General features: G+C 56.1%; 10 protein-coding genes across 10 annotated transcripts; 5 read left to right on the top strand and 5 right to left on the bottom strand.

Annotated features, from left to right (window-relative positions):
• Window positions 1-64: 64 nt before the first annotated feature.
• On the bottom strand, window positions 65-1420 carry BKA78DRAFT_296196 (uncharacterized protein; the record flags this gene model as incomplete). The annotated part of the gene is made up of 1 exon (XM_066886586.1): window positions 65-1420. One exon carries the CDS (start codon window positions 1418-1420, stop codon window positions 65-67), a length of 1356 nt encoding a protein of 451 aa, XP_066743147.1.
• A 910-nt stretch (window positions 1421-2330) lies between these two features.
• BKA78DRAFT_331825 (putative ubiquinone biosynthesis methyltransferase Coq5) lies at window positions 2331-3334 on the bottom strand (the record flags this gene model as incomplete). Its single annotated transcript, XM_066889917.1, has 2 exons — window positions 2331-3076; window positions 3133-3334. The coding sequence occupies 2 exons, from the start codon at window positions 3332-3334 to the stop codon at window positions 2331-2333; spliced, it is 948 nt and encodes a 315-aa protein (XP_066743146.1).
• A 258-nt stretch (window positions 3335-3592) lies between these two features.
• Window positions 3593-5056, top strand: BKA78DRAFT_353410 (2-oxoisovalerate dehydrogenase alpha subunit mitochondrial precursor; the record flags this gene model as incomplete). Its single annotated transcript, XM_066891553.1, has 2 exons — window positions 3593-3741; window positions 3793-5056. The coding sequence occupies 2 exons, from the start codon at window positions 3593-3595 to the stop codon at window positions 5054-5056; spliced, it is 1413 nt and encodes a 470-aa protein (XP_066743145.1).
• Window positions 5057-6066: 1010 nt separating this feature from the next.
• BKA78DRAFT_229317 (uncharacterized protein) lies at window positions 6067-6768 on the top strand (the record flags this gene model as incomplete). Its single annotated transcript, XM_066883747.1, has 1 exon — window positions 6067-6768. A coding segment is annotated over one exon (702 nt), but the record flags the coding sequence as incomplete, so codon positions are not given.
• A 2086-nt stretch (window positions 6769-8854) lies between these two features.
• On the bottom strand, window positions 8855-10889 carry BKA78DRAFT_315981 (peptidase M24, structural domain-containing protein). Its single transcript, XM_066888595.1, has 6 exons — window positions 10688-10889; window positions 10466-10630; window positions 10372-10404; window positions 10194-10321; window positions 9692-10140; window positions 8855-9633 (listed from the first exon to the last, which is right to left on the bottom strand). Exons 1-6 carry the CDS (start codon window positions 10881-10883, stop codon window positions 9096-9098), a joined length of 1509 nt encoding a protein of 502 aa, XP_066743143.1. The 5' UTR covers window positions 10884-10889; the 3' UTR covers window positions 8855-9095.
• Window positions 10890-11263: 374 nt separating this feature from the next.
• Window positions 11264-12259, top strand: BKA78DRAFT_252652 (NAD-dependent deacetylase-like protein sirtuin-5; the record flags this gene model as incomplete). The annotated part of the gene is made up of 2 exons (XM_066884752.1): window positions 11264-11603; window positions 11658-12259. 2 exons carry the CDS (start codon window positions 11264-11266, stop codon window positions 12257-12259), a joined length of 942 nt encoding a protein of 313 aa, XP_066743142.1.
• A 3485-nt stretch (window positions 12260-15744) lies between these two features.
• On the bottom strand, window positions 15745-16278 carry BKA78DRAFT_252851 (uncharacterized protein; the record flags this gene model as incomplete). Its single annotated transcript, XM_066884767.1, has 1 exon — window positions 15745-16278. A coding segment is annotated over one exon (534 nt), but the record flags the coding sequence as incomplete, so codon positions are not given.
• A 774-nt stretch (window positions 16279-17052) lies between these two features.
• BKA78DRAFT_315968 (uncharacterized protein) lies at window positions 17053-17804 on the top strand. Its single transcript, XM_066888594.1, has one exon. It carries the CDS (start codon window positions 17515-17517, stop codon window positions 17764-17766), a length of 252 nt encoding a protein of 83 aa, XP_066743140.1. The 5' UTR covers window positions 17053-17514; the 3' UTR covers window positions 17767-17804.
• Window positions 17805-18351: 547 nt separating this feature from the next.
• Window positions 18352-19015, bottom strand: BKA78DRAFT_145319 (uncharacterized protein). The gene has a single exon (XM_066882865.1). The coding sequence runs from the start codon at window positions 18895-18897 to the stop codon at window positions 18550-18552; it is 348 nt and encodes a 115-aa protein (XP_066743139.1). The 5' UTR covers window positions 18898-19015; the 3' UTR covers window positions 18352-18549.
• A 1615-nt stretch (window positions 19016-20630) lies between these two features.
• Window positions 20631-23233, top strand: BKA78DRAFT_353405 (uncharacterized protein; the record flags this gene model as incomplete). Its single annotated transcript, XM_066891552.1, has 8 exons — window positions 20631-20818; window positions 20871-21163; window positions 21214-21653; window positions 21703-22286; window positions 22345-22553; window positions 22671-22814; window positions 22874-23009; window positions 23146-23233. 8 exons carry the CDS (start codon window positions 20631-20633, stop codon window positions 23231-23233), a joined length of 2082 nt encoding a protein of 693 aa, XP_066743138.1.
• Between the last annotated feature and the right edge of the window lie 1328 nt (window positions 23234-24561).

Genomic DNA, 24561 nt, shown 5'->3' with positions numbered 1-24561 from the left:
TAGCAATTTCTTTCGTCACCCACTGTGCTGTCCACCCCCTCAGTTCATCATCCCTGCTCCCCCCTTAAACAAACCGTCCCTCCTTCCCCAACCACCCCGCCACAAAATCAAACGCCGTCTTGGTCGTATTCCCATACTCACCCGGATACGTCTCACACTCGGTACAAGTACTCGTATCATGATTGGCGCCCTCGACAAACGCAATACTGGTATCATTGCTCCCGGACGCCAAATACACCTTCTCGGCATTCAAATACTCGTAATGGCCCGTCATGCCCATCGTCAACAGGGGGACCTTGATGCCCTGCACCGCTGCGATCGGGACCATGTGGCTGGAGTTCCACTGGATGCCGCTGAGGGAGGAGGCGTTGTAGGAGAAGGTGGACGCGTCGACGCGCAGCGCGAAGATGCCGAGGAAGCGGCGGATGGTGGTTTTGACGGCGCCTTGGAGGTAGGAGGAGGCGAGGGACGTGACGCCCGAGGGCACGCGGACGGAGCGGACGATTTGCGTCGAGGCAGAGCCGTTTTTGTGCAGCAGCGGCCACGCGTGCTGCGTGTGCGAGAAGAGGCGCACGTCCTGCGTGAACAGCTTGTTGTTGTTGCCGGTATACATGGAGTCGGGGATGGTGAGGGGCTCGTCGTCGGCGTAGGTGCCGTTGCCGGCTTCGATGACGGCGAGGCGCTGCTCGGCGTGCGCGACGAGGCCGTTCATGCGCGTCGCGACTTTGTGCTGGAACTCGCGGATGAAGGCGTCGGTGTAGTTGGCGCCGTTGGCGGTCCAGCCGTTGGCGGGGCTGAAGAGGTTGAGGGAGGAGTTGATCTTCATGCCCGTGGTTTCGTCCTCGATGGCCGGGTTGAGGCTGAGCATGAACATGGACGAGATGCCCAGGTTGGCGTCCATGAGCACGACGCCGTCGGCAGGGGGCAGGTTGGCCAGCGCGTCTGAGCAGGGGTAAATCTTCTCGGGGCAGTTGCAGGCGGAGAGGCCGTTCTCTGCAATGTTTTGGTAGGCCGACATCATGGCGCCGCCGCCGCTGTGGCCGAGCAGGACCACCTGGTTGACGTCGGTCTGGTTGCGCAGGTAGCTGACGCCCAGGGCGGCGTTCTCGAGCATCTCTTCAAAGTCGAGGTCCGACATGTAGCCCGACTTGCTGGCCGCATTGTTGGCGCAAAAGACTGTGTAGCCGCGCGCCGCCAGCTCCGTGCACGCGTAGAAGCTGAGGTAGTCTTGTTCGGCGTGCATAACGTAGACTGCGAGGCCAGCCTTTGCGTTGCCAGTGTTGACTGGACGGTGAAGACCTCCAACTACACCTCCGCCCATGTCGACGAGTTGGGCGGCTGGCAGGGTGGATGCTTGTGCAAGGAAGACATTGTCGATCGTGAAAAGGGCAGCAAGCGCCGCCTGCCGGAAAGAAAACATGCTGAACGAAAGACGAGAAGTCGTTGGAAGGTTCGTTGGACGAGACATGAACCATTCAAAAGACTCTTAAATAGGAGACAGTCCTTGCATTGTTCCACCGGCAGTTGCGACTCCCGTGGTGAAGTGCATACAGCACTCCCAAAGCCGTGCGCAGCTTCAACTACCCACAGTGATGAATTGGTCCAAACAGCAGGCTTAGGGAGTCCTCGTCAATGGTCAATTGTAGCCGAATGTTACCCCAAAAGAGAAGGTGGACTATACACAAGGCAGTGCTGCATGCCTTATACAGGTGCGCTTCCACGTACCTTGTGCCTGATCTATATTCCCCGGGTCGGAGATAGGATCTAAGATCGCTTGTAGCTATACTGAGATCCTTTCGGGGGTCGGTCCGAAGCTTAAAGTCCGCCCATCGTCATGGTAGATCCGAAATAAATGTAGCTCCTTGCTGAAGCTGTATGTCGTCTTCTCATCATGGAGCCAAGTTTACTGGACCTCAATCAAATTCGGGTTTCGGCTGCTCGCTAAGCCGTGAGCAAGAGGTCGTGTCTCCCCGCATTTCTCTTGGTCGTTGTCTGTGTGTCCTTGGCAACATGGATACCAACCGGGAAAAGACCGGTTCTCTGGCTGTCGGAGGCGGATTGCCTTACGTCTCCCCGAGGAGCATCTATTCCAGGTTGAAAGATCAAGGGGCTCAGAAGCAGGCAAAGTCCAAGACATTCCTCCTGGCTGAATTGAATAGCTCATGATATGAGGACGCGGGCGAGGAGTTGACGATTAAGAGCAAGTTGAATTTTCACACGCTGAGAGACCGTCAGCTAATATACATTTTGAGATTCGAAGCGCTCAGCAATCACCCACAGTCATGCTCACTCCTCAAATGCCATCATTCCCTTCACTCAATCCCGGAAATTTATTGCAGGGGCTTGACGCCCTTGTGGATCGCCGCAATACCCATGGTCAAATCCTCCCAACCCTTACCGGGCACAACGAAGCCAGCCGCCTTGATCATGTCCCTGAACTCCTCCTGGCTGGGGAACTTTTCAATGCTCTCCACCAGATACTGGTAGCTGTCGCGGTCCCCTGCGACCAGCTGGCCAATCAGCGGAATGGCGCTGAAACTCCAGTTCTTGTACACGGTATTGAAAACGGCGTTGTTGACCTTGCTGAACTCGAGGCAGGCAAAGACACCGCCGGGTCTCAGCACGCGGAAAGCCTCTCTCAGGGCGCGGTCCTTGTCGGTGAAGTTGCGGATGCCAAAGGCGACGGTGTACAGGTCGACGCTGGCGTCGGGGATCATGTCGAGATGCTCAGCGTTGGCCTCGACAAAGGCGAGGCGGCCGCTGCGGGCGTAGGGAGTGGCCAGGCTGCGCTTCTTTCCCTCGGCAAGCATCTCCGGGTTGATGTCGGCCACGGTGACGCGCGTGTGGGGGTCGTTGTTGACGGTGCTGGCGTGGTCGAGCATGCGAAAGGCAATGTCGCCCGTGCCGCCGGCAATATCGAGAATGTTCCAGCCTTTGGCTTGCGGTACTTGGAGCGGATTGGTGCCGGGGTTGAGGTTGCGGACGAAGTGGTCTTTCCATAGACGGTGGATGCCCAGGGACATGAAGTCGTTCATTGTGTCGTAGGATTCGGCGACCGAGGAGAAGACGCCACGAACTGCAAAGGTTGGGTCAGCTTTGGCGCTGGTCGGGCTGAGGACAGTCTTGACGTACCCTTGGACTCCTTGAGATACTCTGGGATAGTCTCGAATCCAAAGTGTGTCGTCTTGTCTTTTTCGGACGTTGATTGCTGGGATGCATTTTGCTGCTGCGCGTGGCGAGCGGTGCAGGAAAAGCAGCGGTAGGGTTGTCGCAACCCTCTCGCGCTGGTATTGCGCAGGAATTGAGGCCGCGGAAGTAATCTCGAGGTGCTCATGGTCGTGGTGGAGCTTGACGCGTAGAGAGGTCGAGGGACGACGTGCCTCGTCAACTTTGTTGCGGAAGAAAAGTGGCCGGGGTTGCCGGTAGGGCTGAAGGCGTCGACGTCAGGGCAATTGATCAGCGCGGCTATCCACGGCTGTGTTGCTCTCGAGGAACCAAGGGAGCGTGTGCACTGTCCTCCCCCACAGCTTCTCCGCATTCTCACTCTCGCAACTCTTGTTCCATTGCTGTTCGGAGAATATGAGATTGGATCATGGCTCTCTGGCAGGGCGCACGCAGAGCAATCGCTAGCCAAAGAGGCTCAATTGCCTCGAGAATACGACCTGCCTTCGAAGCACGGCAACAAAGGCATCAACAGGCAAGATGGAGCTCTTCAATCTCCCAAAGACCAGGCTCGGACCAGTAAGCCTCTCCAATGGATCGAGACAGGCATTGAAGGCTGACTGGAAACAGCGTTCACTTCCCCGGAGCTGTCAACAGCAAATTCACCACCACCCTGTCCTTTGACCAGCCTGCCGACAAGCCTGCTATGCACACCTACCGCATCCTGGACCAAGATGGACAAATAGTCGACAAGGACCGCGCACCGCCGGACGTGCCTACGGATGAGCTTCTCGCTTGGTACAAGAATATGATCACAGTCTCCATAATGGACCTCATCATGTTCGAGGCGCAGCGACAGGGCCGTCTTTCCTTTTACATGGTATCTGCGGGCGAAGAGGGCATCGCCGTTGGATCAGCAGCCGCGCTCACTCCCGACGATGTCATATTTGCCCAATATCGCGAGGCAGGTGTCTTTGCCCAGCGCGGATTTACTCTCGACGAGTTCATGTCGCAGCTTTTTGCCAATGCGCATGACCCTGGTCGTGGACGCAATATGCCAGTGCACTATGGCTCCGAACGCCTCCACATCCACACCATTTCGTCTCCGCTGGCCACTCAGATTCCCCATGCGGCTGGTGCCGCGTACGCTCTCAAGCTTCAGGACCTTCAAAGTCTTACCGGAGAGGAGGCAGCAGACCCGGACAAGCGCCGTATCGTTACGTGCTATTTTGGCGAAGGAGCAGCCTCCGAGGGCGATTTTCACGCCGCCTTGAACATTGCCGCAACACGATCATGTCCCGTAGTTTTCATGTGTAGGAACAATGGATACGCCATCAGCACGCCGACGCTGGAACAGTACCGCGGTGACGGCATTGCTTCACGAGGAGTTGGATATGGCATCGACACTGTCCGCGTTGACGGAAACGACATTCTTGCTGTTTACGAAGTGACCAAGGAGGCCCGGAGACGTGCCCTGTCCAATGGTTGCAAGCCGGTCCTGATCGAGGCCATGAGCTACCGCGTCAGTCACCACAGCACTAGCGACGACAGCTTCGCGTACCGCGCACGCGTCGAGGTTGAGGATTGGAAGCGTAGGGACAATCCCGTCACACGGCTGCGCAAATATCTCGAAAACCAGGGGCTGTGGGATGACGAGAAGGAGCAGGAAGCGCGAAAGAGCATTCGAAAGGATGTGTTGGCTGCGTTTGCGCGGGCTGAAAAGGAGAAGCGACCTCCGCTGAGATCGCTGTGGGAGGACGTATATGCGGATTTGACAGAAGAGCAGATGGAGCAGATGCGGGCGATGAAGGACGTGGTGAATAGGTATGAAGCGGAGTATGATTTGAGCGAGTTTGAAGGCGGCATTGAGGGCCTGGACGTCAAGAAGCCATAGATGTACCACTGCTGTAGAACTGGTGTTTGCATGTGTAGAATAGCATGTTGCATTGTTGTCAATTGCTGCCTGCTTCCCCAAAACCAGGCGTCCCAGATGACCGATACAAGATGGAGTTAGCGGAGGCAGAGTGGAGAAAAAAGGGTTCTCGTACTCCAACGAGGATAGCGCCGATCGGTCGACAGCAACGATGACGGACGCGACTACTGTACGTTACCTTAGTTCACGTCGATCGGCCGGCTGGCGCCGCATCTGATGGCTCACCAGCCGTGGCTCAAGCTGACGTTGAGGCTGGACCAGAAGGGTTGGCGGTATGGCTGTGAATTCCTAGGGCCTTGGTTTAATATCGAGTGAAGAAGATGGTGTAGAGAGTAGAGAGTCGATCGGCGTATCGGCCGAATGACGAGGAACGTTGTGGAGCGGTTGGACGTCGAGGAGTGGATTTGGCGCGTAGAGAGTCGTGAGTTGTTGTCGAGGCTCTTGGCCGACACGGCTGACTGCGGCTCTGGTTGGCTATGGCGCCATCTAGACGAGTACCTCTTCCGTTAGCTCACGACGTCGACGATAAGCACTGACACTCTTCGCCGGCCATTTTTCGAATTAAAGACGCCCGTCGACGCATCATGGACTGCTTCACTTTTACTCCTCCTTCCAATCCCTCCAGGCTGCCTGTTCCTGTCGGCTACCGAGACCCTGGTGATCCAGCGCTTCCTGCCTCGCAACCGCCCCACCATCTTTCGTGATAGTCCCCATTGAGGCCAGCTATATTATCTCGCTTCTCCAGATCACATCTCGACCATCTCATTATCACAATGGCCGCCTCCATTTCGACCAGCGCCGGCACAACACCATCCAGCAGCGACGACGGCCACAGTAGCCCGCGTAGCATCGACAGCGGCGTCTCTGACTCGTCCATGACCTCCGCAATCGCTTCGGCCAGCAGCTCGCTCAAGCGCAAGCGCGACGTTGACCAAGACCTCGACAACCAGGTCGCCGCCTCGGAAGCTCTGACGCCCCCACTCTCGGCCACCGACGACGACCTCTGCCAAACAGACGAGACCACCACCACCACGCCCACCCTCGCGCGCGCTCTGCACGTCTTGGCCACCGAGGCCACCGCCCTGGCCCACGTTGCGCGCCTATACGAGACGTCACAGTCCGCGCGCGCGGGGCTGGTTGCGGCCGTCGACATCATCGAATCCACATACTGGGCCGGCGGGAAGCTGATCGTGTGCGGTGTGGGCAAGAGCGGGCTCGTCGGGCGCAAGACGGTGGCCACGATGAAGAGCTTGGGACTGGGGGCTAGCTTCTTGCACGCGGCCGAGGCCGTCCACGGCGACCTGGGCGACGTGCGCGACGACCGCGACGCTGTGCTGTTCATCAGCTTCAGCGGCAAGACGGCCGAGCTGCTCAATCTGCTGCCGCACATAAGCGCGCGCGTGCCCGTGCTAGCGTTGACGGGGCACGCCGACTTTGAGGAGGAGTGTCCCCTGCTTGTTGGACGGCAGAGGGGCACCGGTGCGGTGCTTTTACCCGCGCCAATTCACGAGAGCGAGGAGAAGAGCTTTGGCGTGAGCGCGCCGACGACGAGCACGACGGTCGCCATGGCCGTCGGCGACATGTTGGCCATTACCGCTGCGGAGCGAATCCACGAGGACGACAAGGGCCGCGTCTTTAGGAAAAATCACCCTGGCGGCGCGATTGGCGCGAGGACAGTCGCGGAGAGCAGTGTCAAAAAGATGCGAATGAGCGAGACCTCGCTGCACTGAAGTCCGCCTTGACCATCTTGGTCACAGGAATATCCACATAACGTGCACACCCATCTCCACGTTCTCCTGCTCATCCCAGAGATCTCACCATCTTTGAGTCTGGACCCGGCACCCGTCGCGCCGCCTCCTACGCAGTGGGCTGGTTGGCGCAAGTGGCTTGGCGCCCCCGACAAACCATCACATTCTGTGCATGCAAACGGCGCGGCGCGGCGCCACATCCCCTCCGTCTGCCTCCCCTGACGATGCTGCGTGCACTGGGTGGGATAATCAGGGTGCGCTGTGGCATGTCAGTCCATGCCGTTCAAAATTGCCGGGCAGCACCGTAGATATCACACCTATTTGCGTCTGGAAGACCTGGCTCCAAAACCGTCTACATGAGCCTCGCCAGACATCGCCGCGACTGCGCCAGTCGATGTTGTCAGACTGTACTACCCTGACAGCGGTAGCTTCTCCAAGCAGCTAGCCCAGGCGGGCTCTAGGCACCTGCGGCTTGAAGACGTCATGTCATCATCACCTTTTCATAGCGTTGCTCCGTCCAATAACTTACACTGGGTCTGCGGTCCTACGTCTGCCGCTGGTGCTGCTGCCTAGAGGAGTCGAGCGGGGAAAAGCGAGGCAGATGGAGAGGACTAATGGCGATGCGGACGCTGAGGAGAGAGAGCGCTTGTCGTCCACGCTAAAGCGTTTTGAGCAGCGCGCGCATTGTCTTGTCAGAGGCGCGGATGGAGGAGATGAAGCGCAGAGCGGAGAGCTCAGGGTAGATGTTGTGCACAACAGAAATCTCGCGTCATCTACACGCTATTGTACACTAAAAGATATGAAGAGTTGATGCAACACGCAAATCCTTTTGATGTTGGCACCGGGCACATCTCTTCCACTTCTTCTCCGTCATCTGCTTCATCTGTTTCATCCAGCCTGCCCAACACAACAGGAGATCAGTGTCAACAGCGAAGAATTCCAGACCTGCATCCGCCAGAGCGATAGCACAAGAACAACAACAACGACAACACCGCCACAGACACCCTCCCTAGAAGCCGATCCCCCGCTCTAATGAATCGCCTCCCTCATCCCGCTCTCTTATTTTCTCCTAGGTGTCCTTTCCTGTCTCGTGTCTGTACAGTACCGGCTCCATGGTAACTCTATTAGCCGTCCGTCCGCCATGCCATGGCCGCCCACGACGTCGCGTGCAGCCCCTTATCCGGGTCTTTGGATACGCTTCGGCGTGTCCCGTCCGTCCATCCCAGCGGCGCGGACAGCTCAAAGTATACGTTGTCGCGGCGGGCTGTACCGATTGTGCAGCGCAACGTTGCTGGCGTGATTGTCGTCTTCTCGCCGATGCCACGTAGGGCCAGAGAGCAGTCTGTTTGTCTTCGCACGCCGCTTCTTGCTTTTGAGTGTACAATGTAGGGATGGGACTCTTTGAGTCCACGGGGCTTGTTCACGTCCTAAACCACCCCATCATGCGCCCCCGAGAAGCCAGGCCTGCACTCATGCCACGAGTGCAATGCGGATGGACGGAAAGCATGAAGCGTTTGTTTACTGCTTTGGACCTGAGTCCTCTTTTTGCGGCCATGGAATACCACTGCCCCCCCCCCCCACGAACAACGGCGGCGGTCCGTACTGTAGCGCGGCCGACTTGTTTGACGGACGTTGGATTAAGCATCTTTGTGCGAGTCGAGGCCAACAGACACGAGAAACGGACGACTCGCGGATACCAAGGCGGTTGATGCCGCTGTGGCGAAGGCGACACGAAGCGAGCCTTGGTGTTGGGCTGGCGTTTAAGCTTTTTTTATGCTCGTGTCCATGACGAGTAGGTTCGACGACAAGAGAGCGGTGCCGCCGTATGGGTCGCGTTTCTGGTTGTGGATAAGGAGCAGGTACTGCAGGCAAGAGACTGTGGACCTGTGGTCAAAGTCATCACGCTCGCTTCGACGTAGTGCTGGTGCGCAATGCTGCGGACATGTAGTCAGGGGAGGGCCCAGGGGTAGTCAGGCCTCTGAGGCGAGCAAGCAACTGGTGGAAACAGATGTGTTTGGACAAAAAAGTTGAGATTCTTTTCCTCCCATGGTAATGTACAATGAATGCAGTGGCTGCAATGCTAGTAGTGGTTTTGTCGCCACATGTCGATGTCTGGATCCAAAACTTCCGTCCTGTGGAAAGACGTGTAGAGGTGCAGTTTCCAAGACGATCCCACTCTACTCCACCCTCAGTCATTCAAAGCTGCTTCCACCATGCTCACGCCCGCGGCTACGGCGCTGTCCACCAGTGCTTCATCTCCTCAACGCTTCGATATCAACAACCTCCTTAACGGCCTCGGCCGTCAACTTGATCGGATCCTCTGCGCCCACACAGACGCTATCCTCAATCCTCACCGCCAAGCCCCTGAAATGCTTCGGCCACCTCTCATCATCCACGGGGACATAGACACCAGGCTCAATCGTGATACACTGGCGCTCCTTGAGCAGCCCACTCCGAGGCATACCGGGCGAGTCGTGGACATCCAGGCCGACAAAATGGCCAACGTGGTGCGGAAACAGCGACTCGATGGCGCCGCGCTGCGTCATGTCGAAGCCGAGGTCGCGGAGGGAGCTGGAGAGGAGGGCGCAGGCCTGCGTGTGCAGCTTGTCGAGCGAGAAGCGCGCCGACTCGCGGCACAGGGACAGCAGCGTCGTTTGCACGCGCAGCACCGCGCTGTAGAGGTCGCGGAAGGCGGGCGAGAAGACGCCATTGTTGGGCCATGTGCGCGTTATATCGGTGATGTAGCCGCCGTAGGCGCCGCCCGCGTCGACGAGGATGCCGTCGTCGGGACTGAGTTGATCAGTAAAGTCAGCTCTCGCGGCCGGGGGTTTTGGATTCGAGGACAAACCGTATCCTATGGTCGTTGCGGACGTAGTGGATCATGAGGCCGTTCTGCCCGCCGGCGACAACGGGCACGTACGCGTTGCCATCCAGTCCCCTTTGCTTGAACTGCATCTCCAGGTCCAGCGCGAGCATCTTCTCCTCATCCCACGTCCTCGCCATGGCTTTGTTGTAAGCCAGCGCCGACTCGCGCCCAGCCTTGCGCATGTTGGCGATTTCCGCGTCGCTCTTGTGCAGGCGGAGGTCGTTCATGAGCGGCCGCAGCGGTCGCACTGCTGACGGCGACACAGCTTTGAGCGCTTTGGCAAAGCCATTATCCCCGGTGTACATGGTTCCGCTGAGATATCGTGTGATTGCGGATCGGTGGTCGAGTCGGCCAGGGAGATCCGTGTAGACATTCTTTGCGCGCTTGATGACTTCCGGGACGACTTTGCCGATGGTCTTGACATCACCCGCCTTGGAAATACTTCATCAGCTCTTGTCCTTTTCCCTTGGGAGCGCGGCCTTACTATGTCGGCGTTGAAGACGTCCTCCGCGGCCTGGATGCCCGAGCGGGCACCCTCCCACATCTCTGCCCTGACGTCTTTCGGTCTGACATAGAGGTGGAATACATAGTCTTCCTCGGCGCCGTGCTTTTCTAACATATATCAGCCTTGTCTCAGCCCTGCCAAATCTTGCTAGGCATACCAATAATTGCGAGAGCGTCGGGCTCGTTGAAGCCTGACAATTCCTTAGCTCTTCGGTTCCCCACATGTCGCCATTGTTGCATGGATTGTTGTACCGGTCAGGTAATAGAAGTCGGGGTCTTGGTGGAACTCGTAAAAGACGGCGCCGGAGCGGTACTTTGTGTCGGAGGCGCCGAGGATGGCAACCGAGTGCGGTGGGAGGGCTTTGGCGAGGGCGTCACGGCGCTGGGCGTATTCGAGGGCGGTGATGCCACGGGTCACTGCAGACGATTCATCAGATGTCTACCACGGCATTGCGGGATGTCATGGCGCGGTACATTCGCCTGGCGCAAGCAGGTGAGGATGTGTCTCGTGCACAGGCTGGCCGAACTGGAGGTCTGCGGCCGAGACGACTTCATGCTGGTCTCTCCTCAAGAAAGACTGTGAAAAGGGCCTGCGGAGCTGCGGCGAATACACGCGCGCATTGGCTCTGGATCTCGATAGCGCGTGCAAAAGCCGCAGGCCGGCTCTCATGATGAATAAATGGTGTTGAAGTTTTGGAGTCGCGCGACAATCGATAAGGGCAGCGGCTTCCGCTCGCCGCTGATTGGTGAGCGACGTCTGACGTCGTCGTTTGCTATGCGCCTCCTCCGCATCTTCAATCCATGACACTGCTCATCATCACTTTCGACTCTTTCGACCACCATCACATGTCGTCCCTCGAGCTGCATATCCATGATTTGTACTGTTCACGCTATCGTCTTGCTTTCCCGCCTTGAGCTCCTTCCGCGAAAACTTTGAAATACATCTCTTCTTATCCATTCATTCTTGTCGGCTTACACTCGCGGCACATCACCGCGTTTGGTTGGACTTTGCGCGCCTCCACCATTTTTCTTACCAAAAGCTTCTCCAGGATGGCGTCCAACGCGGCGTCGTCCATCCCAGCCGCTGATCTCAAGTCTTTTCATGAGCATCTCCAATCGTCAAATCGCATCCTGGCCTTGCTAGGCGCCGGTCTGTCGGCTTCGTCTGGATTGCCCACTTTCAGGGGCCAGGGCGGAATCTGGCGCACTCACGACGCAACTTCTCTCGCCACTCCAGAAGCCTTCAGTGCCGACCCTGCGCTCGTCTGGCATTTTTATAGCTACCGCCGTCACATGGCTCTCAATGCCAAGCCGAACAAAGCACACTATGCTCTGGCGGAGCTCGCAAGGAAGAAGAGCAACTTTCAGACGTTGAGTCAGAATGTCGATGGTAATATAGATCGTCTTTTCCACCAACATGCGTCCAAATGGTAACCAAATTTAGGTCTTTCCCAACGCGCCGGGCACCCTCCCTCCCAGCTTCAACTCCTCCACGGCAACCTCTTCGACGTCAAGTGCATGAACTTCTTCTGCAACTACCGGGGCACCAACTTCATCGACCCCATCGTGCCAGCGCTGGAGCTGCCAACCGAAGAAGCTGACCTAACGACCAACGCCGCGCGCCAGCAGCAAAAAGCGCGCGAACTCGACATCTCGGACGCGTCGATTCCGCTACCCGAGCTCGCCCTCAGAGACCTGCCGCACTGCCCCGAATGCCGCGACGGACTGCTGCGCCCCGGTGTTGTGTGGTTTGGCGAGATGCTGCCAAAGAAGACGCTGCAGACTATTGACACGTTCATTGCTGACGCGCCGTCTATTGATCTCATGTTGGTCATTGGCACCAGCTCTCAGGTGTATCCTGCGGCGGGCTATGTTGAGTACGCGCGGCGAAAAGGGGCTAGAGTCGCCGTCATCAACATGGAGCGGACGGATGCCTTGGCTGACGGCGACTGGTTCTTTCAGGGGGACGCGGGGATCGTGGTGCCAGAGTTGCTGAGGCCGGTTGTGGGCGATTTGAGCGATGCAGAAGAAGTAAAAGTGCTTTGAGCGGAGTTGTGAGACGAGAGTGGTGTGCGATTGGGGATTGAATTGATGGAGTTGCGGCAGTGTCTCGGTGTCAGGGGTTAGGAGGTGCGGTCTTTGGGTCACGGAGCGATTTGGGTCTCTTTGCGGTAGTCTCCGGCGAGCTTCCCTTTTCTTCTACTACGTCGTCATGAGTCTTTAATCCATACACATACGCTTTCGGTCTAGAAGTATCGACGCAGCTCATGTGCAGGGGCCAAGCAAACACTACCACCAGTCATCTCATCACCAGCAGGGTTGCCTGAACATATCTCCCAAGTCAAAATCTCCAGAGTCATCTCACAAGGAGCTTTCGTCCTCCCGCTATGCAGGTGACTGGTTGCAATCACAAATTCACGACCACCGCCGCCACTACTACACTCCCCCACACATATCCACCTCTACATATGCCCCAATCCTCCACGTCCTTCCACCCTAAACCACTAACCAATCAGCGGCGCGGCGTCGTCACCAAGCTTGGCGACTGTGGGTGCGAAGCGCTGGACCGTTTCCTCACTTGTCCTTTGTTGCCCTACTTTTTTTTTGGCTCACGATGTTTCCGAAAAGGGGAGTCATACACTATATACACCAGCGTTCGAGTCCGTGAGTGCGCATTCTGCGGGCGTTTGTTTTGGGGGTCGGAAGAGGGCGATGGGGGAAGGGTAGGTGGGTTGAGAGAGAGGCATGAATGCTTCTTGTGCGCGCAAGTATTGAGATTGTGCTTGACACAGTAGTCAGAGTAACGAGCGCTTGAAGACTCCTTGTGCGCGGAAGTACTGAGACTGCAATCAATACAGTAGTCAGTGAGTGAGACGCTTGAAGACTCCTTGTGGGCGGAAGTATTGAGATTGTACTTGGCGCACTATTCAGAGCGTTAGGCGCGTGAATGCTCCTTGTGCGCGCAGCGCATGGGACACTTGAATAGTTCTCGTGCGCAGAGTGCGGTATACTAATGCTCCTCGTGCGCTGGGGTAAGGAGATTGTGGTAAGTGCAGTATTCAGCGCGTCGGACGCTTGAATGCTCCTTGTGAGCTGCGCACAGGACACTTGAATGTTCCTCGTGCACTGCGGTAGTAAGAACGTGGGCAGACGCACACGTTGCGGTCCTACAGCTGCCACTCAATTGACCAGCCAGGCAGCATTGCGGAGTTTGGCAGAGCAGCACAGAGCAAAGCAAAGCACAGGAGGGCGCGAGGATTGGCAAGCTGGCTCAAGCAACAAGTTCCGCGGAGCGCTCAATCCGTTCCCCATGCATCACGACGCCAACGCCAGCTGTTCTTCTTGGACATTTGCGCGGCGCTTACTACCAAGAGATGCAAAGACATCGACAAGACGGATGGACGGCCTGAGAATGAAAGACTCTACGAGCCGCGTGCGCTTTCGAGATGCGTTTGTTTGCCTGCTTGGGCGTCAACTGAATTCATTCTTCCGGCCAGCAGTGGCGGCCATAATGACGATGATGTGTTGTAGCGCGGGAGGGGTTCAAACAAGAGCCGAACATGAAACACCACGACCACCACGGCAGACTGCGGCAGATGGGGTTGGTGGAAGCTAGGGAAGAAACTGAGCTGAGCCCCACGGGACGAGGCGAGGCGAGGCTAGGTGAGGCGGCGACGGAGAAGCCGTCCGTCGTGGATGGGATGGGATGGAAAGGGAAGCGTGGTGCGGGCCGCCCGTCAGTGAGTGGCAGGCAGGCAGGTTTCGGTCGGTGGTTCAACCCGATTTGCAAAGATAGAACATCTCTCGCTGCTCGCCGCATCCTGAAAGTTTGGCCTAGCAGTCTGCCCGCTTCGTGGGCACGAAACGGCGCGCGCAATAAGAGGCATGGACGGCCCGCGGAGACGGCCACTCGGGCGCCCAGGTACAAACAAAACAAGGGCGCCAAGGGGGACCAGACCAGACCGCGTGCAGTGACTGTGTATAGCATGGGGATGTTGTTTTTCCTGAAAGGGCTGAAACGATATGGGCAAGGCACAAATCCTAAAATTAGGCATGCAGGCATCGACGTGGGTGGGGTGGACGGATGGATGCGCGTGTGGTTGCGTCCCGCATCCCCTCTCCCTTCCTCCTCTTTATTCCCGGCATCGATGATGTGTGTGTGGACGAGACTCTGGTTCGGGAGGATGCTCCCACCTACCCGACCAACGCTCTCGCCTTGGCGTCGGGCACTAGCCTGTCGCGTGTCTGGAAGTATATCCGCAGTTGCGCTCTGCCAGCAGGTGTCAACACTGTCAAACCTTAAACCGAAGCGTTCCATCAACTTGAGAATGCGTTTCGCAACTTGACCGTCGCGCGTCGTCCAAATGGCGGTGGCGGGTTGGAAGGACGTCGGATTTGGCTGTCCACGATTCAGCGGCCGACTGCTAAGCTTGACCAAGCATTGGAGTAAGTTTGGGTTGTTTTTTGAGTTTCTTGGTTCCCGTGCCGCCTGTGGTCTTTTGGGTACGCATAACTTCCCGCAGTGACGTACCCGAGTAAACACAAATTGGAATGGCTGCCGTCAGTCAACCTCCCCGGTAGATGGATTCCTCTCACGGAGGATTTCCGAGAACCCACACCATGGATGTTTGGCAGATCAACGGCCATGCAGTTTTTGGAAATTGAAAACTTGCAGGCAGGAGCACAGAGACGGGAATTCCGGGCAAGAGGCGGAAAGTGCAGGCTGGCTGGCCATGCGCAGTGCTGCCAGCCTCGCGTCACGCAGCGCAAGTCTTTGCTCCAGACGGCCCTTGCTCGATTGAGTTCGAAGTAGTTCCACACATTCACTCGGCTTGCATCTTTGATCGAAAGTCTTCCATTTCGCTGCTGGCGGTGTAAAGGCCAGAGGACACTTGTTGGCATTGCGTGCGATCGGACTAGTCTCGATGAAAAGGCAGTTTTGTCGTGCCCACGCCAACACTTCCCTTGCGATAGAGTTGTGTAGCAGCTTGTTGAATTACCTAAGCTTTGCAATACACAGCACTTGTTTTCAAACCCGTTCTTGTTTCGAGGCTGTGCTCTACCGCGTCCGGAAGACTTCGATGAAAAATGCAGATGGCTGTGCTGCAGGACACCTTCTTGCTGCAATGAGCGTTTGAGGTATTCGATTGGTCGGACCTCGCCGAATTTCCCATTTTCTGCGCGACTATTGCAGGACGAGTAGGTATACGAAGCCGTTACTGGTCCGAATTGTGCAAACCGGTAGGCTCCAAGCTTTGTGTCAGGGTGAGCAGACGAAGCCCTTAACGGATTGGGCCTAGCAACGTGCGGCTTGCCAGATGGTGCGAAAGATAGAAATCGATCTGCAGCCGGGTGCCGATTAATGTACCCTGACGTTACGACAGGCAAAGGACAGGCCTGATCCATGCACATCTTTCTGACATGGAGCTCTCAGAGCGCACCAGTTTGCTGACCCACTGACTGCTCCACAGTAGGATCATAAACAACGATCTCAAGAAAATGGGGCATTCCACGCCGCGGAAATGGTCTTCTCATTTTCCAGGCCTCTGCCTGCGTTTCAAGACGGGTTCAACGGCTTTGAGAGGACCCCAAGATTTTTTGACACGCTGGAGCTTGCCGATGAAGGATTTTGCTTTGTCCATGGCATCGGCCTCTTTCCATTCGTCTTTGAAAAGCGCAAAAAGTAGCAGTGCGTGCATTGTGAAAGCGGCATCGTTTCCGGCGTTGTGCGGAAACTTCACAGGCAAGCCAAACTCTGCGAGCAGTTTTCCAAGGTTGAGAGGGTATTCAACCTTGGCGGCCAATTTCTGCGTGTCTATGGTGCCGATCAAATTCGGCCACGCGCGTGTCTTTACGCCAAGAGAATCAAGGTACTTGATATCACTTGACAAGCTATGGCCTACCAAAACAACGGGTCTGGTAGTGTCGGTTTCAGGGAATCTTTTGTACTTTTTGGCGATTTCCTTGCCCGCCTCCATTTCCGAGTCGCCAAATAGAAATCTATTTGGGCAGCTGACGGCGAACTTCCGATTTTTCACATGCTTATGCTCCTGTACAATGTAATGTTTGTACGCTACACTGGTAAGCAAGCTCCAGGGATCGCAATTCGGATAAGATGGCAAGTCGTTTAAATCGAGTGTGGCGACTCCAAGCTCTAGAATCACCTTTTGTCGGAATTCGTGGGCTTCCAGATCTACGCAGATGAAAAGAGGTGGGCTGCTGGGCGTTTCAAGGGCAGGAAGTGAGCCGCTTGTTAAGCCGAGAAGATGACGGACGGCTTCTCGAGTGCTGAAATCAGGGACATTTGTTGTAGCTTTTCGAGTCTTTGATCGGGTCACTGGTTTCAGTGTTTGCTGGATCTGTTGTTCTTTTTGGGGCTTTGATTCGGCAGCAGGCACCTCTCTATCTAGGAGGGTTGAGTCTGGTTGAATGGGCCCAATAGGCAAAGTGTTTTCGGTTGCAGGCTGTTCTGGGGTTTGAAGGGTCTCTTCCTCGTTTGGAGTTGATGCCGCTGCAGGTTGTTCTGCTTGTTGAAAGGCCTCTTCATTGTTTGGAATTGATGCCGCTGCAGGTTGTTCTGCTTGTTGAAAGGCCTCTTCATTGTTTGGAGTTGATGCGTCTGCAGGTTGTTCTGCTTGTTGAAAGGCCTCTTCATCATTTGGAATTGATTTGACTTGCGGTCCCAGAAGTTGTTGTTGCAAAGTAAACTTTGATGCAATATGTCGAATAGGTAGCGCGCTCTGATTTGCTTCGAGCTCAGGCTGTGCGGCATCTCTGCTGTTGAGCCCAATTCTTCGAACCAACTCGAACCGTCGTGTGGGACTTCTGAGAAGACTCGACTCATGTTTGGCCATCGCACTGTGTCTGCTGTCGAGCGGTGCAGGATCTCTGAGGGCCTCCTCGTGTTTGGCCATCGCACTGTGTCTGCTGTCAAGCGGTGCAGGATCTCTGAGGGCCTCCTCGTATCTGGCCATCGCACTGTGTCTGCAGATGAGCTCAATTCTTCGAACCAAGTCGTACTGTGGTGGGAGATCTAGATCTCTAAGGCCCTCCTCGTGTCTGGCCATCGCACCTTGTCTTCTGTTGAGCCGTTCATTACGTTCAACACAACGTCGAACTAGCTTGCCCTGCACTGATGTGGTTGGAGACGCCTTTTGAATCTTCTTTGATGCCAATGTTTCATCAATCTTTTTGCTTTGCACGTGCTCTGGTTTCTCCGCTCTCTGTCTGGGTTGTGTTCTCTCCCTTTTCTTCCGTGTGCCTGATGTTTGCGGCTCTCTAGGCTTCGTGGCAGGCTCACCATGCAAATCAGAAAGGCGAATGGACTCTTTGGCTTCGATCTGTTTCGCCTTTTTCTTCTCTTTCACCTCTCCTCCTTTCTTCGTTTTTTTCTTGTTTTCCCTCACTGCGTACCACGCGTCTCCGAGTTCCGTGAGAGGCTCTTCAGCATGGAACTCGTGCGCTGGCTCATTGAGTCGATATCTGGGATCATGCCGACGAAAGATGGCTCCACTGGAAGGAGGCCAAGGTTGCCAGCCTCTTGCCAAGCGTGAGGCAGCACAGAGGGAGCGAAGACGAAGCATGGCGGATTGGCTGGGGGTCCAATAGAATCAACGGAGTGCAGTGTTGAGAAGGCTGTCGTCGGAAAAACGTAGGGCCGGGCTGTGCCACAGGCCAGCTGTTCACCGCCCGGCCGCCCTTCCCGCCGACATTTTCCTCTGTCTCGGTTCCCCCAGCACCAACTCATCCATCAACCTGGCGCCTGCGTCCTGCACCGCCGCCGAGCTGCGACACTGCTTCTTGAACTTTTCTCCAATTCGCCGCGCCGCTGCCCATCGTGCCATGTCTGCTCTGCCGCCGCGTCCTGCCGTGCTCTCGCACTTCGTTTGTCTCAGCTCCCCAGCGCGACGACAGAACAACCTCATGGCTTAGCTTCGACATGATTTGCGCTCGGCGCGCGGCACGCCCAGGATCAGCCCAGACGCTTCCCGCGATGCTGCGCGCAACGACATCGTCGCACCACCGAGGCCGACTGGGTGCTTCGCTGTCTCCCCAATCAATCCGAACTTGATTTGGTTTGACGTTGGCTAATTTTGGTGCCTACACCACGCCGAGCATTTGCTCAGTACACGGTATACTGTTCAATCCAACAACAAACCACGCGCTCGTATCGATCAAAGCACCATTGTCTTCATCTGGACAGCCACGCGCTCCATGGAGCTAAGAAGCAAGGGCGAGAGCGATCCACACTCTGCATGCGCGACCAAATGCTGCTAATCCGATTAGGAAGTGCTCAACTCAGACAGGCATTAGCCGTCTGTTGCTCGCGCTGTCAGCTATGCGCGGCACGGCCCTGGGCACGCATCACGGCATGTTACCAAGAAAAAATGCCACAGGCACAGAACGAAGAGAATAGAAGCTGCGGGAATGGCTTGTCGGGCTCCAGTCTGAATGTCGTGCTGGGACGCCTGCGGCTGGGCTCCACAGCAGTTATTGTATTGAACAACATTTCGACTGTTCCGCATGGCCTCGAGCTTTGGCATGTCTTCTCGGCACGCGGGTAGTTTTGTAGCCAGCAGACAAGGATGGTCCCAGATCAGAATCGTGGTGGCTAAGGTTGGCCTGCGGCAGAGGCTGGCCTTGCAAGTCAACGCAACCCGGTTCAGCAAGCCCCAAGCACGCATCCAGCTGGAGGGAGAGTCGGGGGAGCTGCCGCGCGCTATCCGCGACCGGCGGCTCTGATGACGGCGGAATGGTCAAGGCCAGCAGCAGCAATCCAAGCAACAGCAGCCAGCAACGGCCATGGCAATGTTTGCTCGTACTATACTGTACCCATGGTCCACTCACGCGAGCGTCTGGGGGCGGACAGTTGCATGCTCGTACCTGCGGTTCTGATGCTACGTACAGCACGCACTCGGAACGGCCAACAGCACAACACCCACAGCGCAGGTCACAATTTCCAACTGCAATAGTTCGATGATGGGAACGGAATGCCAATTGCCATCTCACGTGTGGTCGGCCTTGGCGTCTGTCAAACTGCGGGGCCTAGCGGCGGAGGCATCTTTTCGGTACGCCATCCGCTCACCGTTCGGCCGTCACCCAAACTCGAACCAGCGGACAGTCATCAAGTCCGGCGGTAACTTTACGCTCCACCTGCCACCATCCAACGCCGCCCCCAGCCATTCGTCCCCGACCAACACGAAGCGAGTCTCACATCTGTTCCCTCCTTGTTCTCAGGAACCGCTCCGCATCGCCCTCCCTCCCCAACCACCCCATGCGTGCTCGACTTCCCCAACAAGGCAGGTCTCTACAGGTCGCCTGATGACGAGCATCTTGAACCCCCGCTCTTGTTGCATGCGTCCAAGTCAGCTTCCTGGCCTCGACCATTTTTTCTCCTGTCATGGCGGCTCGTTGCCTCGCCCGCTGATCCCCCGCCCCAGTCACCCGTTTGCTCTGCTTGTAGCGTCGGACTTTTCTCCAGTCGCTCGAGGCGGCACGATGCTCGCCTTGTCGGTTTTGGGCCAAAAAGAGGTCACCGGGTACCCACATTTTTGCTTGCCAATGTTCCCTCTCGTCCATCACGAGACCTAGATGCCTTGCACGACTCTTGGCTCGCTCACGTCGAGCTCTCCAGGCTGAGCTCGTGCTACTCGAGTCCTTTTGGTACTTCGAGAAGGATGTGCAGAGGCTCTCTTGTTACCCCACAAGCAACAGGGTTACACCCGCTCCGGTCAGGGCAGGGTACAGGCATAGCGCGTCCCGGCAGAGCTGCGCGAGATCCATCCGCAACCCGAGCAAGCACTGCCTCCCTTGCTGGATTTGACTCTTGTCTTCTTTGCTGCTGTCGGGACCAGAGATCTTAGCTCGGGCGGCCCGTATGTGCCCAGCACCGCCCACACCTTAGCAGCACTCACCGCCTACATCCCAGCCCGCAGGGTGGTGTGCTGTTTCCGTGGTGAAAAAAAGGAACACATCTCATTTGGCATCAATCCATGCCGCTCATGGGACCCTCCCGGACTCTGGCCAAGGTGTGAGTTTTCAGGCTTTTTGTCCAACCACCTCTTGCCTCGCCAAAACTGTGGCCCGCTCGGTGTTGGCGTTCGCGCCTCGAGCTTGACCCATTTGGCACACACCCGGACCATGTGCTAGCGGGCGTGGCGGCCTCATGGTTAGAATTAGCTATGGCCATGGGACTTCTTACCGCATGCACGACTAGGCCCTGACATCATGTGTAATGGTCTCCTGGGTCCGCTCCAAGCTCCAGGCCGCCAATTCTCTATAGGTGACAGGGGTCTGCAGTTTCCCCAGTAATCTCCAGCACCTACCTACCCCTTCCTTATAAAACGCCTTGTCCAGCAAGTGTTCCTTTTCGTCTTTGCTCACTTACCCTCTTTGGCCAAGAAGCACCAGACACAAAATGCTACCCATTGTCTTGATAGCTACCTGTCTGGCAGCCGTTGCTTCGGCCGCTTCTACCTTTACTCCAGCCCGCCCTCCTGCTCTGCCTCTGGCCGTCAGGTCTCCGTACCTCAATGTCTGGCTCAATGCCGGAAGTGATGGGGGAAATGGCGGCTATATTGCTGGAAAGTGGCCCGTCTTCTGGAGGTTTGTCCTGTACACCGTCCTGGTGCGCTCTTCGGAACTGATGCTCGTCCAGCAACCAGGTCAATGGCTGGGCAGGAATGATCCGTGTGGACGGCACTTCTTACACCTGGTTGGGCGACCCGGGTCCACAGGCTGTCTCGCAAACGGCGTACGATTTCACGTCTACCAGGAGCTCCTTTACCATGGACGTTGCCGGCAAAGTCTCGATGAACATCACGTTCCTCTCGCCCGTCACCCCCAATGATTTGAAGCGCCAGTCGTTGACCTTTTCTTACCTCAACGTCGACGTTGTTTCCTCGGACGGTCAGAATCACGACGTTGAGTTGTACTCTGATATTTCCGCTGGTCTGTATTCCTACCAACACTTCACGTGATCTTTACTGATTTCCACGCAGAATGGGTCTCTGGTGACCGAACTCAAGCTGCGCAGTGGAACTACACTAGCAGCGGTGGCCTTGAGATTCACAAAGTGTTCAAACAAAACCAGCAGCTCTTTTCTGAGTACAACGACCAGGCCGAATGGGGCAACGTCTACTACGCCACGGATTCCGGTGATGGCGTCACTTATCAAATTGGACAAGACACCGTTGTTCGCGGCTCCTTCACGAGCGGCGGCAAGCTAAACAACCAGGTTGACGACAATTACCGCGTAATCTCAAACAACTGGCCAGTTTTCGGATTTGCTAAGAACCTGGGCTCCGTCGGAACGACTCCAGCGAGCGCGCTCTTCAGCGTCGGTTTGTGCCAGCAGGAAGCTATTCAATTCCTTGGTGCTCAGGGCACGGTGTCTCTTCCTTCTCTCTGGACAAGTTACTTCCCAGATGACATTGCGGCTGTAAGTGGTACGCGAGCTCTTGCGCGTCTAGTGCTGATAATATCCAAAGCTTGACTTTTTCCACAAGGACTACGCGACAGCTTCCGGAATTAGTACGGACTTGGATAACAAGATCAACAGCGACGCCATTGCAGCCGCAGGTCAGGATTACGCCACCATCGTCTCGCTCGGTGTTCGGCAAGTGTTTGCTGCCTGGGCCCTCGTGGGAACCGAGAACAAGACGTACCAATTCCAAAAAGAGATTTCGTCCAACGGAAACGTCAACACCGTCGATGTCATCTTCCCAGCGATGCCGATTTTGCTGTACACGAACCCGGATCTGCTCAAGTTGATGATGGATCCGCTGTTTGAGAACCAGGAATCAGGAAATTACCCAAATAACTACTCGATTCACGATCTTGGTGCGCACTACCCCAACGCTACCGGTCATCCCGACGGAAACGACGAAGCCATGCCTCTCGAGGAATGCGGCAACATGATCATCATGGCTTTGGCGTATGCCCAGCGTTCGGGCAACAGCGACTATCTCAATCTGCACTACCCCATCCTCAACCAATGGAGCAGCTACCTCGTCGAAGAGGCGCTGTACCCGTTCAACCAAATCTCGACTGACGATTTCGCGGGCTCATTAGCGTAAGTGAAATGCGTGTGCTCAAGCCACTGTGCTCGGGCAGGCTGACGGCTATGACAGGAACCAAACAAACTTGGCGCTTAAAGGAATCATTGGCATCGAGGCCATGTCGCAGATCGCCAACCTGACTGGACACGCTGACGACGCATCCAAGTATCACCAGACGGCAGTCGACTACATCACACAATGGCAGGGACTCGCCATTGTGAATGGAACCAACGGAGGTCCTGCACACACGACGCTCTCGTACGGAGACGCAGCTTCGCACGGTTAGTGTTCCCAGTTAACGCCCCCGCCACACTTTCAGCCAAGTGCAGCCACGGCCTCGGCCACCTAGCCCGGCCCCACCACCAAAATAAGCATAAGCTAACGCGCCACTTCTCTAGGGCTTCTGTACAACCTGTACGCCAACAGCCTGCTGGGCTTTGATCTGGTGCCGCAGTCGGTCTATGACACTCAGAGCGCTTTCTACCCTACCATCGAAATGAAGTATGGAGTGCCGCTTGACACCCGACACTCTTACACCAAGAGTAAGCTTCCCTCCTATGTCCTATGGACTTCGGGATTGGTAGCTAATAATTATTTGCAGGCGACTGGGAAATGTTCGTCGCCGCTGTTTCTTCAACCGACACTCGCGACATGTTCATTCGCGACTTGGCAAAGTGGATTAACGAGACGCCAACAAGTCGTGCATACACCGATTTGTACGAGACGGACTCGGGAGCGTAAGTCTACCCCTGACGCCCATGTCTTTTAGGCCACTGTGGTCTTTGCTATGACCTCATCCGTCCCAGCCCCCACCCCCCGCCTAACTTACCCCTCCAAATGACTGCAATTCCGAAACTGATTGTGGCATCTCAGGTATCCTTCAACGCCCATCTTTGTCGCCCGTCCCGTGCAAGGCGGTCTGTTCGCGATTCTGGCACTGCCAGCCAACCCGCGGACATAACGTCCTGGCCTGACCCGAATTGTCGCCCGGCGCTCTGCATCGATCCACAACCATCGCTCCCTCTCCCCGTAATATCTGCTCAATTCCAACCAACTACTACGACGTGTCCACCACACTAGCGATCGACATTTGGCCTTCCCTTTACTCGCGCTTGCATATTCCCCGTCATCCCCCGCTCGGCGCCTAAGCTCGCTGGAAGAGTAATGTTTAGGCCTCGCCAAGTCGTTCCCCGTTGTCCACCCGACGCTACCAACCAACCTCTTACGCTCGACCAACGATGCTGTCGCCGGCAGCACGCATCATCCCTGCATCATCCCTTCACCACCCAAAAAGCGATCGGGCAGCGGGGATCATAGTAGTATATATCCTTGCAGCGGGCACATCCTGGGTGGGTTGCTGTGGCTCAGTTCAGGCTGGCATTTGCACATTTACCGTCCGCCGATTTACTCACGACTTTCCTTATCCCGTTATGGCATCATTTTTTCTTTGGTCGGCCCCCAAACCCTCTCAACGAACGATTGGATCGAACTTATCCCTGGCCGCCCATGGTTTGATTGATTGATTGGTACAGCAGTTGACGATGTGGCTGGCAGTTAGGGCATGATGTACAGGCATGTCGACTGTGCGGGTGCAGCAGCACGGCGAACGATATCACGCATGGGCGTTTTTTTCCTGCTTTATCTCCGTACGACTCCTTAGACCTCTTGGAAGTTTTCTTTTTTTGCACAGAAAGAGATGGCGAACGAAAGGATGGATGAGCAAGCAGGCAAGCAGGCAAGCAGGCAAGCAGGCAAGCAAGCAAGCAGGCGGCAGCATGCATGCATGCGCGCCTTGGCAAGAGAGAAGGATGAAGGATGAAGGAAGGGCCTTTGATTTTGTGGTTGGGGGCGAGAGGTAAGAGGAAGAAAGGCGCATGACTTGACTTGGCATTGCTCTGCTCTGCTGTTTGGACTCTTGGATACTGACAGATGGGAAGAGGTTGGCGGATGGCATGGGCGCGAGGTTGGCCTGTCGCTGCCATTCTGAAGATATTCTTCGGCATACTGGCGTTACCTTGCCTGACCTTACGTACTCACTACATACGACCAATTCACCGTCTTTGTCAAAGCAACTATCTCCTTGTGTTTTGCGCAAGTGCTCGAGTCGAATCAAGGCGCGCGCTCCACGGCCTATGGATGCATGGATGAGCAGACGGCCGCACAAGTTATGCAACTGCAAATCACGGCAAGCGTCGACCGGTGACGCAAAGAGAGGCAAGCGAAAAAGAAAGAAAAGTGCTGGTGCGTCTCGACTTGACTCGAGCACAGTGGTTCGGTCGGCACGGTTCG

The sequence above is a fragment of the Phyllosticta capitalensis genome (genome assembly GCF_038381095.1).
Source record: "Phyllosticta capitalensis strain CBS 128856 chromosome Unknown BKA78scaffold_6, whole genome shotgun sequence".
NCBI classification, from domain to species: domain Eukaryota; kingdom Fungi; phylum Ascomycota; class Dothideomycetes; order Botryosphaeriales; family Phyllostictaceae; genus Phyllosticta; species Phyllosticta capitalensis.
The sequence above is the reverse complement of the archived record's forward strand: the minus strand, read 5'-3'. Positions and strand labels throughout refer to the sequence as shown.

Bases quoted from the DNA above. Each gene is read 5' to 3' on its own strand.
- BKA78DRAFT_315981 (XM_066888595.1), bottom strand. From the start codon at position 10,883: ATGAGAGCCGGCCTGCGGCTTTTGCACGCGCTATCGAGATCCAGAGCC. The intron at 10,322-10,371 runs GTATGCCTAGCA...GATATATGTTAG, and splicing joins CGACGCTCTCGCAATTATTG to AAAAGCACGGCGCCGAGGAA. The intron at 10,141-10,193 runs GTAAGGCCGCGC...AGTATTTCCAAG, and splicing joins ACGTCTTCAACGCCGACATA to GCGGGTGATGTCAAGACCAT.
- BKA78DRAFT_315968 (XM_066888594.1), top strand. From the start codon at position 17,515: ATGCAAATCAGAAAGGCGAATGGACTCTTTGGCTTCGATCTGTTTCGC.
- BKA78DRAFT_145319 (XM_066882865.1), bottom strand. From the start codon at position 18,897: ATGCGTGCTTGGGGCTTGCTGAACCGGGTTGCGTTGACTTGCAAGGCC.